This window comes from Primulina huaijiensis, chromosome 18 (genome assembly GCF_012295235.1).
Source record: "Primulina huaijiensis isolate GDHJ02 chromosome 18, ASM1229523v2, whole genome shotgun sequence".
Taxonomy (NCBI): domain Eukaryota; kingdom Viridiplantae; phylum Streptophyta; class Magnoliopsida; order Lamiales; family Gesneriaceae; genus Primulina; species Primulina huaijiensis.
In genome coordinates this window covers 5,442,526-5,458,006 of record NC_133323.1, presented here as the reverse complement: position 1 = coordinate 5,458,006, position 15,481 = coordinate 5,442,526, and the positions used below count along the sequence as shown (strand labels likewise).

Sequence of the window (15,481 nt, the reverse complement as noted above, 5' to 3'; positions counted from 1 at the left end):
ACTAATATTTAAAATTAAAATTTACTTAGAGTTAGATTTTAAATTGCCTCGAATTTATCTGGTTTGGCAACAATGACGTGATGATATAAAATATTTATTAAATGCATGGATAATTTTTAAAAAATANACTTAAAAGTATATATTTTTTAAAATAAATACAATTTAAATTTATTTAATTCAATTTTCATATTATATATTTTTTTAATTAAAACTCGATTTTTTTTAAAAAAAAAAAAGTTAAAAGTTCGATTAATTCAGTTATCGATTCAAATAACATATTTTTTCGGTTTTTTTTATTCAGTTTTCGTAGTAAAATTCGATCGGTTTATTTGTCGAAAAAAATTTTGTTAATTCAATTTTAGAAAATTCAATTCGATTTTAAATAAATGATATCTAATGTTACTATCTAACATTGACAGAGCCAGTCCAAAGTACTTTTTGAATCCTGACTTACTTCCCCCATACGGTGTAATTGAACATGTAATCTTGGCTAAGAAATCATCAACATTAGCACAAATAAACAATATATCGAAACTTACTAGCATTTTTCCAGTGACATGGCCATATATGTTGCCCTGCCTAATCCTCTGGTAAGGCCATGGCAGAAGCACCACCATGATCATAGCCCATTTGAATGTAGTAAACATCATCGACACAAAGCATACCACGATTCTTGCCCATGAAATCATCGCCACAAACCACCCATCCTCCTCCGCACCCAAATCATTGGTTTCCAACATCTTCCGTTCCTTCACCGCCACTTTTCGTGGTGGCGTAGCCGCAGACTTTATCCCAGAGTTGGCATCAAAATAGCTCCCAAATCTCCCGTTCCTTAGAAACATGCCCACCCCAGAATTCTCCATGTATAAATGCTAAACTTCTTGTTAATCCAGTGTATATATAAGCCACCATTCGTCTAATTAACTGTATCAGAAATTCCAAGAATCAAAGCCATGTGATTTTTCAAAACCAACTCAATCCATACATAAGATTTCATAAAAAGAAGGCACGACCGATTAAATAACTCGAGAATATCCTCAAAATTCATAATGGTTCACAGCAACAAACACAAAACATACACCAGAAAGATTGGAGCGACTTAATGATTGCTGTCACTCAAGAACTTCCACCAGGAAAATGTTCGTCAGGATTAATAAAATCTTGTCAAATAAACAAACGAATACCGCATTGGAAACTGCAGAAAAACCACCTTTGTCAATATCCTGAGTTGGGTAGTTTCCAAGAAACAAGTTAAACTAATCCAAGACTCTGTCAAAGGTTAATGAAACAGTGAATTTAGATACCTAAATGCCGGCGTTTGATGTCGAATTAGACATGGCTTTTTGAAGAAACTTGAAGCTAAAAATGGAGACACGGAGACGAAGAAGACAGGTTGCTGAAGAAGGTGAAATGGCTCTGTCGGAAGCTAAAAACGGAGACACGGAGACGAAGAAGACGTTGTTTGGCAACAATGCGTGATGATATAAAATATTTATTGAATGCGTGGGTATTTTTTAAAAAATAATATTATTTTGTAATAATTTTCTATAAAATAATTATTTTTAATTTTTATAAATTATAAACTAAATTATAAAAAGTCTAACATAGTTTTGTGAAATCATTTACGTTATGGAGATTAGGAAAATAATGAGCATCATTTTTTTTAAAATACTAGTTTACTATTACTTATTTTTAAACTAGATAATCTTTAATTTTTCGTATTACGTATAATATTTTATTTTTAACTTTTCAGGTTTTAATATAAATATAAATTCTGTAAACCTACATGTTATGAGTTCAGAGTAGGTATCTTGTGAGACGGTCTCACGAATTTTTATCTATGAGACGGGTCAACCCTACCGATATTCACAATAAAAAGTAATACTTTTAACATAAAAAGTAATACGTTTTCATGGATAATCCAAATAAGAGATATGTCTCATAAAATACGACCCGTGAGACCGTCTCACACAAGTTTTTGTCATGATTTTAATTTGTTTTAGTTGAATGAAAGATTTGTTATAATCAGATTTCGAAACGAGACTTCATTCTAAATACAGAACGTTGGTATCAGATAGATTAAAAATAAAGTATTTGATGTTTTAACAATNGAATGAAAGATTTGTTATAATTTGATTTCGAAACGAAACTTCGTTCAAAATACAAAACCTTGGTATCAGATAGATTAAAAATAAAGTATTTGATGTTTTAACAATATCAATTAACTTATATATTTTCTCTAATATATGATTTTTTTTTGTAAAGTTAATTCTATATATGGTTTTTGTTAGTTCACACTTGTCTATAATTATTTTCCAACATATCAATAGATTGATCTGTATTTAATTGATTAAATTAATAAAATATATAACTATATTAATTTAAATATTAAATACAATATATAATATAATAAATTATTAATTTATTGATTAATTGATATATATTTTTTGGTAAATAAAATTTATATGACTCCAAACCCTAATGTTATGTTTGGTTTGATGGAATCGTATCATTTTTTTGGTTGCAAATTTTTCTACTTATTATTTATCACACATCAATCATGAAATTATTAATTATTTATCAAATATCAGCTAAATCAATTAATTAAAATTTAAAATATTATCTTTCATATCTCTATTTTATTTATATTAATTTTTGGAAAAATATATATTTTATACCAAATTTAAACAATCAAATCAAATATATTATTATTTTTAAATATTATTTACATATTATTTTTCTAAAGATATAATAAAAATGTTTTAAATATAAAATAAATATATAATAGAAAATGAAGTTTTTTTAAAAAATTTGTGGAAACTTGTTACGCGTGTTATACGTTTTTTGTTTGCCATTTGTTTTGCTTTTGTTTGTTTTGGACAAGACAACATAAAAATATATGTGATGGATATGACATTTCTTTATTGTGTGGTTTACAAGTTTCGGGCCTGCCTTGGTCATAATTTTTTTTTCCAATAACGAACAAAACTATTATTTTCATGGAATTTTCCACTGATTAATCCATATTGTTTAATTATAAATATATACAGGATGTTCTCAAACTCAAACTTGAATTTGAAGTCAGTTCTTGCATTAAAAAAAAAATTTATATTCCATTATCCATAAAAAAAATTGTATTTCATGTGCCAACATGTTTTTTCACGTATAAAAGCCGATACAAAACATGAAAAATATAGAATATCAATTGTTTCGGATCTGATATAAAAAATAAGATTTTGAGTATAAAATTAAAACAATTTTATTAATACCAACACTTACTATATATGTTTGGGTACAAAACAATTAACAAATTTGTTGCACTAATTTAAGAAACTTTAGGTATAAAAAAAATCATGATTTACACTTTTAATTTAAGATATATGAAATATAAAAACACATTTATGTGAAAGATTTTTGTACATCGAACAGATGTTTTTTATACTAGATCTGAAATAATTAGCACTAAAAACTCATATATTTATTTTAGATTGAAATAGTTAGTACTAGAAACTTATATATTTATAATATATATTCAATTTTTTGTTCTGATTTTCATCTATAACAAAACATGTGGATACAAGAAGTGCATAAATATCTTTATGTGGATCACTGTACAAATTTTTTCCCCCGATGAGACTGACATTTTGGGTTTGTGGGTTGAAAGACGATATACCCATGATATTTGAATAAAAAAATAGATTTGTTTTCTCCTAGACTCCTACCAACACATTCTTGGGTGAGGGTGTTACACAAAATTCGCTTAATATAGTTTATCTGGCTAACGTTGTTTGTAGGCTACTACATTAATCCAAGAGCTTTCCTAGTGTGCACAAAAAATAGTGATTGTCGGTTCTATCATCATAAAATAAATATTTGAAAATGAAACTGATGTAAACCGAAACATAAAATAGGTTAGAGTTTGAGAGATAAACCATTTGGTCTGAATCATAGTGTGTATCGGTTGCTCCATCTCCACAGGCAACACTGGAAGCCCCTACCCAACTTTCTGCTAAAATCTTCCACGCATAGTTCTTGTTTGTTAATCGATATACAGGTAATATTTTGTTCAAACAAGCCGTGAGCACTAATAAAAAATAGATGTTAACTATGCAAAACAGAAGCTAGTTATGTTGGTACCAAGATGGGCTAAAGCCGCAGGTGATTTCGGCATTTCAGATAAATTCAAATCTTTTTCTCATATTCACGTACAAAATAAATGGAGAACAATCATAGGTTCTGGCATCAATACTCCCTTGTCCTAATTACAGTTTATTCAGCAAATAAGTTGGGTTCATACACTATGAGGAGCTATTATAGTGCAGCTATGCATTCGATTTCAATCCTTGCATCCATGGGCAGTGCTGCAACCTGGTAGGTCGAACGAGCAGGTGCAGGTGCGGGAAAATCTGCAACATAATTTGGCATAGCTGTATAAGGCTCACCGTTTATACAAATAACAAATCAAAGTGAAATGGTTATATTAAAGCGGGGCATTTAGCAGCATGATACTTTTCATACTGGATGTGTTAACTCCGCATTCAGAGATAAACCAACATTTTTGTCTGGAAGTATCAAACCTTACAATATACAAGCTTCAAGTATCTCATGAAATTTGCATCCTTTCTTTATAACCATAAAATGAGTATAAAAACCATGAAAACTGGCGTTTTCTAATCATCTCTTGAAAACAGAAAAGACAACATGCCATCACAGGTGACAAATGGAGAGCAGGCTAAGCATGCCACTCTCTTGATAGTTTGACACAGGTTATGCACAACAAACTGGGTCCAGAAGGAATCAATCCAATTGGTTTACAAGTACTCACACCAAATCTAAATTCATACATATCAACTGATATTCACCACTAATCCTGGTGCTTAGGCATGGGCAGAGAACACATTAATCTAATTAATAATGTAGATTGATGATTATATAGTGACAATAAATGCATGTAAGTATTCAGATGCTATAGTATCAAGCAAACTTCACTTCCAAGAACTCACATTTAGCATAAATTTCATTGACTTTCTTGAAGTCTTTCAGATCAGCCAACCTGCAATTTAACAAAACATGACGCTATTTAAAAATGTTGAAGAGACATAAATTTGTCACGTGGATTTTGTATGTGTGCCAGCCCATGGAAGAAACAAAACGAGGATCACATACATGATTGTAGTCTTCACAACTGAAGAATAGTTGGCACCACTAGCTTTAAGTATCTCACCCATATTCTTAAGTACCTGATCCATCATGCATGAGTTCAATACGTCAGCAAGCCGTTTATTTAATTGTAGAAAATGACAAAAATATTACCAATGGATTTATATCTCAGAGAGAGTTAGATTTAATTCCTCACTAAAGAGACATATATCAGAATGATAGAAGGCTGCTGAGGAGAAAGGCAATCTCTTGCAAATGATAGTAGAAACAAATTACTTGAGAAATTTTTAGAATACCTTAAACAGTTCATCAGTAGACAACTAACTTTTTACAAGTAGAGAAGCAACAAAATTATCATTAGATCATTCGTAAACTCTAAGACATTTGAGATAAACTAACCAATATTATTGTCTGGGTGCATTCGCAAAGAATCCTTTCGGTTCTACTTCAACTCATTATGATGTAAAAGACTGGTAAACCAAACAGAAAAAACCTCAACCCATGTTCAAAATATGACCGATTCATAGGTCAATTCACAAAACATAGACCACAAGTCAATTCAAAAAACATAGACCACAAGTCAATTCAAAAAACATAGACCACAAGGGCATAATCCATGACGCAAAGCTCCACTTTCCCTAGGTCTGTCACTTCCGGTATTCAAGCACGAGGAGAATAGAACAAGAGTTATTCAAGCTGGAAGGAGAAGAAAATGATTTGAGGCTTTGAGCACTCCTCAATCCTCACACAATGCCCTCTTTAATATTGATAAACTTACAGATCATGGCCAGCTGTCCTTCTCTGGAGGTTTCAGGCAGGCAGTATTATCTACTCCCTTAATTTTATTCATGGGGCACTCATGTGCAATTATTAAATGCTCAAGTTCCACAATGAGCACAGAGGACGAGTCGAGTTGTCAAACAACCAAAACACATATAAAAGGTCTTCCTACAATACTTTCAAATTATTCCTAAATTTTTGTCGGACCCAAGTTTTCATTGTGAAAATTTAAATGACGTCAGACTTCTCATCCCACAAATGGCTTCGATTTTCCAGATCCTACGCATCCAGTTAATTTATAAGTTCTAAGCTAGTATTCCATTGAAATTCAATAGCTAAGAAATCAAAGAGAACAATTAGTTATGATATCCTACCTGCTCAGTTTGTTCCTCTACATTATCTGAGACAAACTTTCCAGTCTGCGTAAAACAAATGAAATAGATTAAAGACAGGCACTGCGGGATGCATACAACAAATTTACAACAGATATGAAACAGCTAGTATAACTTTAAATTAAAGAAAATATCTTATCACTTGAAATGGATTGTTGATGTCACAAACCTCTGGAACTAATCCAAGAACCCCAGACACAAAAACCATATTATTTGCTTTGATGGCTTGAGAATACGGCCCCAATGCTGCGGGAGCCTTTTCGGTATGGATGGCCTCCTTTATACCTAGGTTTGTTTAACAATGCAACCACTATGAGCACTATTTTATGATGAAGATCTCTTTTGCTAATACTAAAATAATATTCGAGTGATTAAGAATATTGATAGCAAATTCATGAGAGCCGGGGAACTTAAACAAGGGAAAAGACACGACTTGATCGCGTTTGCAACCATAAAAATTTGATTGAATGCCGAAATAATTCATTTTTCTCGAACAACTTCTGACAATGAAGATCATCAGTCACAAGAAAATAACCCACCCCCTTGTTCTACACATTTAACCGCTCGCATCAAAAGCTTCGGGGAGTCTACAGAACCCATCGAGTTCAAACTAGATTCTTCACGACAGAATCTCATCCCTACAACCAGTAACTCTTTTTCGAACCCACCGAACATTTCATTTTAAAAAACCTAGAATAAGAATCAAATTGCATTATGAAAAATGTAAGCGAGTGCCTAAGATTGACCTGCATTAGCATGAGTAGACATGCCTAAAGAAGCGAAGGGAGGAGATCGGGCTGAGCGGCGAACGTTGACGCCGGCCAAGGATACGCAACCCACGCCGACGGCTAATGGCGCCTTATTGCGCAGTACGCCCACATCAACGGCAGGCAAATGAAAAGACCTCGCACACCACGCCATCAATTGTGTTATTACAGCGACTTTGCTCTGCACGACCTACTCGGATTTACCAGCGTCCCCAACTGCGTTAGGATCTTGGGCTTGGGCTTGGGCTTGGGCTTGGGCTTGGACCATTTTTAAATTTGGACTGCCCAAATAAACTAACTAAGCGATCCTATTTGATGGTTGGGTGTCGAAGGAAAATCTAGAGGACCAAATCGCAATAATTTCCTTTTTCAGGGATTGAAACATTCCTCGAGGATGTTATTGATAAGGTCAACTGTTTGTTTTTTAAAAAAAATGAGATTTTCAAGTTAATTTCGGGTTTATTGACAAATTTCTCGGTTATATATGGTTGGACGAGGAATGAGATGTTATCCTTAAGAAAGTCAATATATATGGGATCTATTGATTTTTCAGTTGTTGGACGAGGTAATGAGATGTTATCTTTAAAAAATTCAATATATGCGTGGGCGATTTTTCAGTGGACCTCACATCTATTATTAAATATTCATTTTATATATACTAGTAAGATATTGTCCTAAAAATAACTTGAAATTTCTGGATTGGACGATACTGGGAGCTTTTCTAAGTAGCTTCCCAGAATTGGAGAAATCTACACCCATTAGCGGTTGACTCATGTTTGGAAATCATCAACCACAAAACTTATTAAAATTAATTTAGATATTGCGATCATTGATTCTCTATACTTTTTTTGGGTGTTGGGGCAACGCCTCGAGGGGATATTTGGGAAAATAGAACAAGTTAACATTTTTTAAAAATAAATTAACATCCTCATGCGTTGAACAAATACACTAAATGAGGTTATTTTTTTTTAAAATAGCCCCCATGGGTCGAGATGCCGAGGACACTGTTCTCTTTGCCCAGATTCACTGCATTGCCGGAAATTTATCTCCTTACTTAGCAGAACTTTATGCAGTTTATGAAGACGTTCTAGTCAGGGCAGAGGGATATGTGTTCCTCTAGTAATCTATTTCTCCATAAAATATATGGCTTGCAATTTATATAAATCCAACAATTGGTTTTAGACATTATGCTAAAACAAAAATTCTCGTGAGACAAGGAGGTATATTGTTTCGAAAATGATATTCGAATTGGTGAAGTATGTGAGTACTTGTCCAATAGTTTGAAGTTCGATTATTTCTATAAACATTTTATCGGACGAGCTTCAATATGGTTTATTGGATTAGCGTGATTCACAGGTTATCGTGTGAGTTCGATGTTTTATCTGATGTATACCAAACGATAGCGACTAGGGGTTCTCACGTGATGAAAAAAATAATGTAATGATTGTTGTTAAAATTCAAATTGCATATCTTCGACGACAATAAGCAAACAATGTGACGGGTGTATATTGAAAACTTAATAGACAAAAATTTGTCCTCGGAATTTTGAAAAATTAGTAGACCAAAATCGATCAAGTTAATAGACCAAAAAATTTATTCGTTCTTGGTTTTATGTATAAGTAAGCCATTACAATATATTTATTTATTTTATTAGAGTAATTACTAAACTTATTGGGTACAAAGATGACCGAATTTGCTGTTTGAGAAAACGTGTCTTAGATGGTAGTGAATACTTTGACGCTTGCACGTTATACGATATTACAAAAAAAAAAACGTGTTTGGACAAATCGGAAACGCGTACAGAATATTCTTTTGGATTCTATAAAAAAATAAATAGCATAACTATATGTTAGAAAACAACAGAGATTTAAAAAAAAAATATCTATATTTTAAAATACGAGGGGAGGGGGACCAGAATATATATTCATAATTTATTTTTTTAGAAAAAATAAATACAATGAAAATACGACTAATGGAAAATTCATAAATCTAATTAAAATTCTATATTTTGTATCGTTTTATAAAAATTTTGACTCGAACCCAGTTCCCAAAGACCCTTTCAAATATACAAATAAAATGTCAACTTTAATCACAATTATTATTATTATTATTATTATTATTATTATTTCTTGTATTAAACTAGACAATGACCAAAATTGTTGGACTTATGAAGATAAATCATATTTAAATTGTATATCTAATATAAAAGTAACGTGTAATTGATGGATAGAGATGTTGACACAATAAACGGATGTCATATCAATATATATATAGATATATATATATTAAACTTTTTTTATCCAGGTCATGTAATTGGATTGATGATAAATATAATAATAATAAATAAATAAATAAGTACATTAAATAAACGGCAACATGCGAAATTCCCGATGGCCCGTCGAGTTCACTAAAAACCAAAACTTAAATACTAAGAAATATGCTATTTTTGTAAGCTATTGCCTATTTGTATTTGAATTGACCCGATCAGCAGCAGAACCACTTGTGTATATTGGAAACAATCAACCATTTCGTTCGTAGTTTCTTGGCATTTTAAGTTGATAATACATTTAATAGTTATGTTTTACGGATTGATTCAGTCCCAACCGATCCAAATTCGGTCCAGTTTAATTCAGACTATTGAGAACTAATATAACCGGTTTTTGGTTAAACAGAATTCAACGCCAATAATAAATCGGATTGGATTCTTCCAAAATAGATTCAAAACCATTTTAATATGATCCATTTGAATTCACTACAAAACATAGTTCATGACCGGTTTCATATAGCTATATTAGATAACACGTATGTACATAATTAATGAATAAATTAAGAATTGATAGGAGATTTATATCTAATTTTTTAGATACATAATAATTTTTTAAAAAAATTGATTGATTCCAATTTGGATTAGATCCAATCGAATCTGATTTCAATCAAGTTTAATTCGATTTCCGTTTTAGATCGAGTTACACTCACAAACTCGTAAATATGGAACTGATCCAACTTTGTAAACCTTAAACTGATCCAATCCGGTACCATACAAGATTGGTTCGATTTCATCACTCGACATTCCAGAACTGTTTTAATCTAGTCTGGAGCCGATCCGATCCGGTACAATAACATGCCTAGTGTCCAAAACGAGCCTTTAATATAAAGATTTGCCCAATATTATTTACGTGGTTAGCGTAATTGCTATACTAATGCATAAACCTGAGAGTTTATCTGATACACACCAATAACAACTGGCTTACAAGTTTCATCGTCGTAAAAAAAGTCCAAGATTCATGTTTTTAATTTTTGGTAACAAAAAATCTATTATTACTATAAAAAAAAATCATATATTAATTTATCTACATTCATTTATTATAATAATACTAAAATAATCCCCCGCCCACAATGGGCCCGGTCAATGACGCAGAATCCTAGGAAGGCGCGTTCCTAGGTGATCCCCTGAACTGTAACAAGATTTGAACTCGTGATAATGGCTGACCAAGTTACGCTTCGCACTTCTCACAACATTTTTTTTAAAAAAAAAGGACTCGTTCTCTTTCCCAATAAAATGTGTCATCTGGGCTCTTGATTCTTGAACAAATACGTACATTTTCCTTTGGTTATATGCTTTGATCCATTTCCCAAGCACACATCTTTTTTTTTTTGCCTGGGCTGTGTTTCTTCAATTATTTTCTTGATTCACGTCTGTGTTTGTTCTATTGAGGATCAAAATGGGGATCTGTGTAAGCAAACAGACAGATGCGAAGTCAAATGCTAATGGGAAGAAATCAAGAAACGGAGTCCACAACCCAATTCAATTCACGATGTCCCCGGGCTACGCAGCTCAATTACCGCACGTAACACCTCCAAGAAACCCGCAGCCACCAATTCACAAAGCAAACAACACGATTCTTGGGAAGCCGTATGAGGATGTTAAAGCACATTACAACCTCGGATCAGAACTGGGAAGGGGTCAATTTGGAGTCACGCATCTCTGCATTGATATTTCAACTGGTCAGAAGTATGCGTGCAAGTCCATTTCCAAGAAGAAACTCGTGACGAAGAACGACAAAGAGGATATGAGGAGAGAGATTCAGATAATGCAGCATATGAGTGGGCAGCCTAACATTGTTGAGTTTAAGGGTGCTTATGAAGACAATGATTCGGTCCATTTGGTGATGGAATTGTGTGAAGGTGGAGAACTTTTTGATCGGATTATTGCCAAGGGACATTACAATGAAAGGGACGCGTCTTCGATGTGCAGAAGCATTGTGAATGTGGTGCACATTTGCCATTTTATGGGCGTGATGCACAGGGATCTTAAGCCAGAGAATTTCTTGTTATCTAATAAGAGTGAACACGCTCTTCTCAAAGCAACAGATTTCGGGTTATCGGTTTTCATTGAAGAAGGTAAGGTTTTTGACAAATTTTTTTTTGTGGATTTGTTTGTTCGTTTGTTGCTGCGATCCTACGTCAACTTGGGAAAGAGCTATGATTGGATTTGGTGGGAACCATCTTCATATTCTAGTCTAGACTTATGAGCATGTGTTGGATACTTATATGTATGACTGAAGTCAGTATCAAAAGGCAAGGGGATCACTTCTCAAAGGCTTGACAATCTTCCGAATCACAGATCTTTGGGAAACTTTTTCTTCTGACAAATTTTTCGGGATTCTTTCGTTTTAGCTCTTCTGTGGTGTGATTGTAGCATTTCTCATCGAGATTGCATGACTTCAGAACAGTAAAATTTTTTGAACAAAAAAAAATAACAAAGTTAAGCTTTAAGTTTAATATGGACGAGGCTAAAAATCCACTGACGTATGCCCGAAACATGAATAATGAACTCTGATTTGTGATTTGTGAGTGCCCATGTTGCATTTAGACCAAGATTTTTCGGAAGTTTTTACTGCACACATCTTCAACAAACTTTTTCTTCTTACATTATGGACCAAAAGTTTTTCAAAGTTCTAATGCAATGTCAAAACCTGCAGGTAAAACATACAAGGATGTAGTAGGGAGTGCCTACTACGTAGCACCCGAAGTTTTACGACGCAAATATGGAAAAGAAGCTGACATATGGAGTGCGGGAGTCATGTTGTATATTTTACTTTGCGGTGTGCCTCCTTTTTGGGCTGGTAAAATCCATCTGTCAAACTTCTCTCTCTTGATTTCTGTTTACATTTCTTATAGCTTGAAAATTGTGATGACTATTGATTGCAGAAACTGAGAAAGGAATATTTGATTCTATACTTAGAGGACGCATTGATTTCGAAAGTCAACCTTGGCCCTCAATTTCACCTAGCGCCAAGGATCTGGTACGTAGGATGCTTAGTGAGGATCCGAAGAAACGAATTACAGCTGCCGAAGTTCTTGGTATGCCTTTCTTTTGGAATCGATTCTACATCACATTTCTCCTAGTATTTATTCTACGTGTTCTTTCTAAATAAAGAGGTATTTTCTGCTTTCTCGTACCATGGGTTAAGTAAAGTGTCCTAGTACTTTTTTGTGGTGGAGGAGCAGCATGTCCATGTCACATATCAATCTAAATGTGACTCTTGAGAGACTATGCGGTTCTTAGAAATTTGAATTCACCATTACCTATATCTTAATGTTCATCCCACAATTTAATTTAGCAGAGCCAATTCTATCCTTGTTTTGTTCTGGAATTCAGCAAAAACTATGTACTCTCTTCAACTAAAATCACTGATTTTGGTGCTTGTATAGAGCATCCTTGGATTAGAGGAGGGGAAGCATCAGATAAACCGATAGACAGTGCAGTGCTCTCTAGGATGAAGCAATTCAGGGCAATGAACAAGCTTAAAAAACTTGCACTTAAGGTACATAACTTGAAGTTCAGGTTCTTTGCAACAGTTGGTATAAATTGAATGCTTACAAACTAGAAATCTCTTTAAACCCCTCACTCATTATAATGTGACATGTCGATGATCAATTCAAGGTCATCGCGGAAAATCTTTCTGCAGAAGAAATTCAAGGGCTTAAAGCAATGTTCACAAATATGGATACTGATAATAGTGGCAGTATCACTTACGAAGAACTTAAAACTGGATTGGCTAGACTCGGCTCAAAACTTACTGAGGCTGAAGTTAAACAGCTAATGGACGCGGTAAGACGAGATATACGTATATACAAGCGTGTGTGTGTATCATGCTCAAGTAACTATAACTTAATTGACTTCAATACTTTCAGGCTGATGTGGATGGAAATGGGACGATTGACTACATTGAGTTCATTACCGCTACAATGCACAGACACAGATTAGAAAGGGAAGAAAATCTGTACAAAGCATTCCAATACTTCGACAAAGATAATAGTGGGTAAGCGTCTTAAGACGGCCCTTCGATGTTTAACTTGATAAAGGATTGATGCATGTATACTGAATGAGGCATTTTTATACATTGTTATAGGTTCATCACGAGGGACGAACTTGAAACTGCTATGCAAGAGTATGGAATGGGCGACCCATCCACCATAAAAGAAATCATCTCTGAAGTTGACTCAGATAATGTATTTTTTTTCTTGTAAACCATAGATTCAACATTTTTTTTCCAAAAAACTGTGTATATAAATCAAACATGAAACTTTTTTCCAGGATGGGAGAATCAACTATGAAGAGTTCTGTACCATGATGAGAACTGGAACTCAACAGCCAGGCAAGATGTTCTAAAGCTGTATGCCTGTATATATCATTAGAATTTCATGCCAAGAAATCACTCCAGTTGAAGATCAAAGACAGTTCAATGGAAATGCGCCATATCCGAATCTTTGAGCACCTTGAACCAACAATATTTTTTCCACACAAAACCATTTAGCCGTTATTTCCCCCATGTTTTCATATCTGTTCTTGATTCTTTTCCTATGCGTTTTTTTAATATTTCATATGAAGAAGGCTTTACACTCTCTCGCATTGAAAAAGTTTCAGTTACCATGCTGTCCTTTTTATGATCAGTCAAAGTCTTGTATGAATCAAGTTCATATGAAGTCATGTACATACTGTTGTGCGTGCCTAATACATCTTGATTTCACCCCAGCACTTCGAGGTATATTCTATTCAAAAGGAGTTGAGAAAAAAATTTTCGCGAGGACAAATGACAAGAACACAAACAATACATACAGTCATGCGGAGGAGAAACAGACACAAAACTACGGCAACCACAGAAACACGCAAGATATCAACTTCATTATTAAAAGAGCGAATACATTCATAATTCAGCAAATACCCCATGTCATAATCGAAGGGACTCAAATAGAAACACGATTTCTTTTTAAAAAACGATTCTTGAATCCTTAGAAACCATGTATCTTGATCTGATCCTTCTTGAGGATGCCAGCGTTAATCAGAAACTGCGATACATTCTTCCGCTGATCCCCTTGGAGCTGAATCACCTTCCCCAGCTCTTTGTCCTGAACAACATTACCGTTGCAGCAGAACTCTTTCTTGACATCTTTAAGAATCTTATCGTAGCTGAATTCCTTCTTCAGCCCCTGCACAGTCGTCAAGCTTTTCTTTCCATTCCTCTGCTGTATGCGTATATGAACATACTCCTTAGCACCAGGGGCACCTGAATCTTTGGCCTCGGCAAAAGGATCAAAAGTGGTCGGAATTTCCAAGTCACTATCAACCATCAAACTTGTTGGACCCGAACTTTGTCACCTACAGATGAATCTTTTGTATTGTAACTGCACAAAAATTGTTGTCATAAGAACAAAACCAATAAAAATTCTGCTCCCTGCAACTTGAAAAAAATTCAATCCATCTATTCAGAATCTCATACAGCATCCCAAACTCCAGCACAGAAATTAAAAACCTTTCATCACCCTGATCAACCATGCGAGAACTTCATCTTTAATTATAATATATCAAAATTAATGCAAAATTTCGAAAACGAAAAACCCACCAAAGACATAAGTTATAACATAAAAAAATCGATCACACGATAAAATGAATTCCAGAACCAAAATCAACATCTCAAACTCGAAACCCAGAACTTTAAAAACACGACGACCGCATGTTCGAGGTCCCGATGAAGCAAGCGAACAAAAGATTAAAAAACAAACTAAACAAAATACCCAACATAAATCCATAACATAATAGAAAAAGAATGAGTAATCTCTCATCTTACTCGAAGGAAAAGGAGAGACGTACCTTGTGACAGCAATAGTAATTATGTGGTTCGAAAATTTGTGGAATGACTAGAAATGGTGTCGGGGACTGATTTTTATAGGCGGGAGAGATGAAAGGCGGCAATTTCTTGCTTTCTGGACCAGACATTAAGTCAAAACCACGGTTCTTATCCTAACCATGGTTAGTTAAACCTTCTGATCTGAGCCCTCGGCTGCGAAACATATTGACGGTGTAGATTTATTGGCCTG

At 33.9% G+C, this 15,481-nt stretch overlaps 4 protein-coding genes across 4 annotated transcripts in view; 1 reads left to right on the top strand and 3 right to left on the bottom strand.

Annotated features, from left to right (window-relative positions):
• LOC140965080 (1-acyl-sn-glycerol-3-phosphate acyltransferase-like) overlaps positions 1-1,427 on the bottom strand; it is a 4,831-nt gene extending 3,404 nt beyond the window's left edge. Inside the window, exons 1-2 of the mRNA XM_073425129.1 lie at positions 1,305-1,427; positions 540-1,195 (exon numbers count right to left, since the gene is read on the bottom strand). Coding sequence (XP_073281230.1) covers positions 540-863 — 324 coding nt within the window. The 5' untranslated portion in view covers positions 864-1,195; positions 1,305-1,427. The remainder of the gene's footprint in view (positions 1-539; positions 1,196-1,304) is intronic.
• Positions 1,428-4,142: 2,715 nt separating this feature from the next.
• Positions 4,143-7,329, bottom strand: LOC140965291 (reactive Intermediate Deaminase A, chloroplastic). Its single transcript, XM_073425459.1, has 6 exons — positions 7,079-7,329; positions 6,502-6,617; positions 6,315-6,359; positions 5,167-5,240; positions 5,004-5,053; positions 4,143-4,406 (listed from the first exon to the last, which is right to left on the bottom strand). Exons 1-6 carry the CDS (start codon positions 7,251-7,253, stop codon positions 4,312-4,314), a joined length of 555 nt encoding a protein of 184 aa, XP_073281560.1. The 5' UTR covers positions 7,254-7,329; the 3' UTR covers positions 4,143-4,311.
• Positions 7,330-10,589: 3,260 nt separating this feature from the next.
• On the top strand, positions 10,590-14,318 carry LOC140965290 (calcium-dependent protein kinase 33-like). The gene is made up of 8 exons (XM_073425457.1): positions 10,590-11,500; positions 12,082-12,225; positions 12,311-12,463; positions 12,815-12,927; positions 13,047-13,214; positions 13,298-13,425; positions 13,516-13,615; positions 13,701-14,318. The coding sequence occupies exons 1-8, from the start codon at positions 10,822-10,824 to the stop codon at positions 13,773-13,775; spliced, it is 1,560 nt and encodes a 519-aa protein (XP_073281558.1). The 5' UTR covers positions 10,590-10,821; the 3' UTR covers positions 13,776-14,318.
• Positions 14,268-15,384, bottom strand: LOC140965292 (protein translation factor SUI1 homolog). The gene is made up of 2 exons (XM_073425460.1): positions 15,255-15,384; positions 14,268-14,788 (listed from the first exon to the last, which is right to left on the bottom strand). Exon 2 carries the CDS (start codon positions 14,732-14,734, stop codon positions 14,396-14,398), a length of 339 nt encoding a protein of 112 aa, XP_073281561.1. The 5' UTR covers positions 14,735-14,788; positions 15,255-15,384; the 3' UTR covers positions 14,268-14,395.
• Positions 15,385-15,481: the final 97 nt, after the last annotated feature.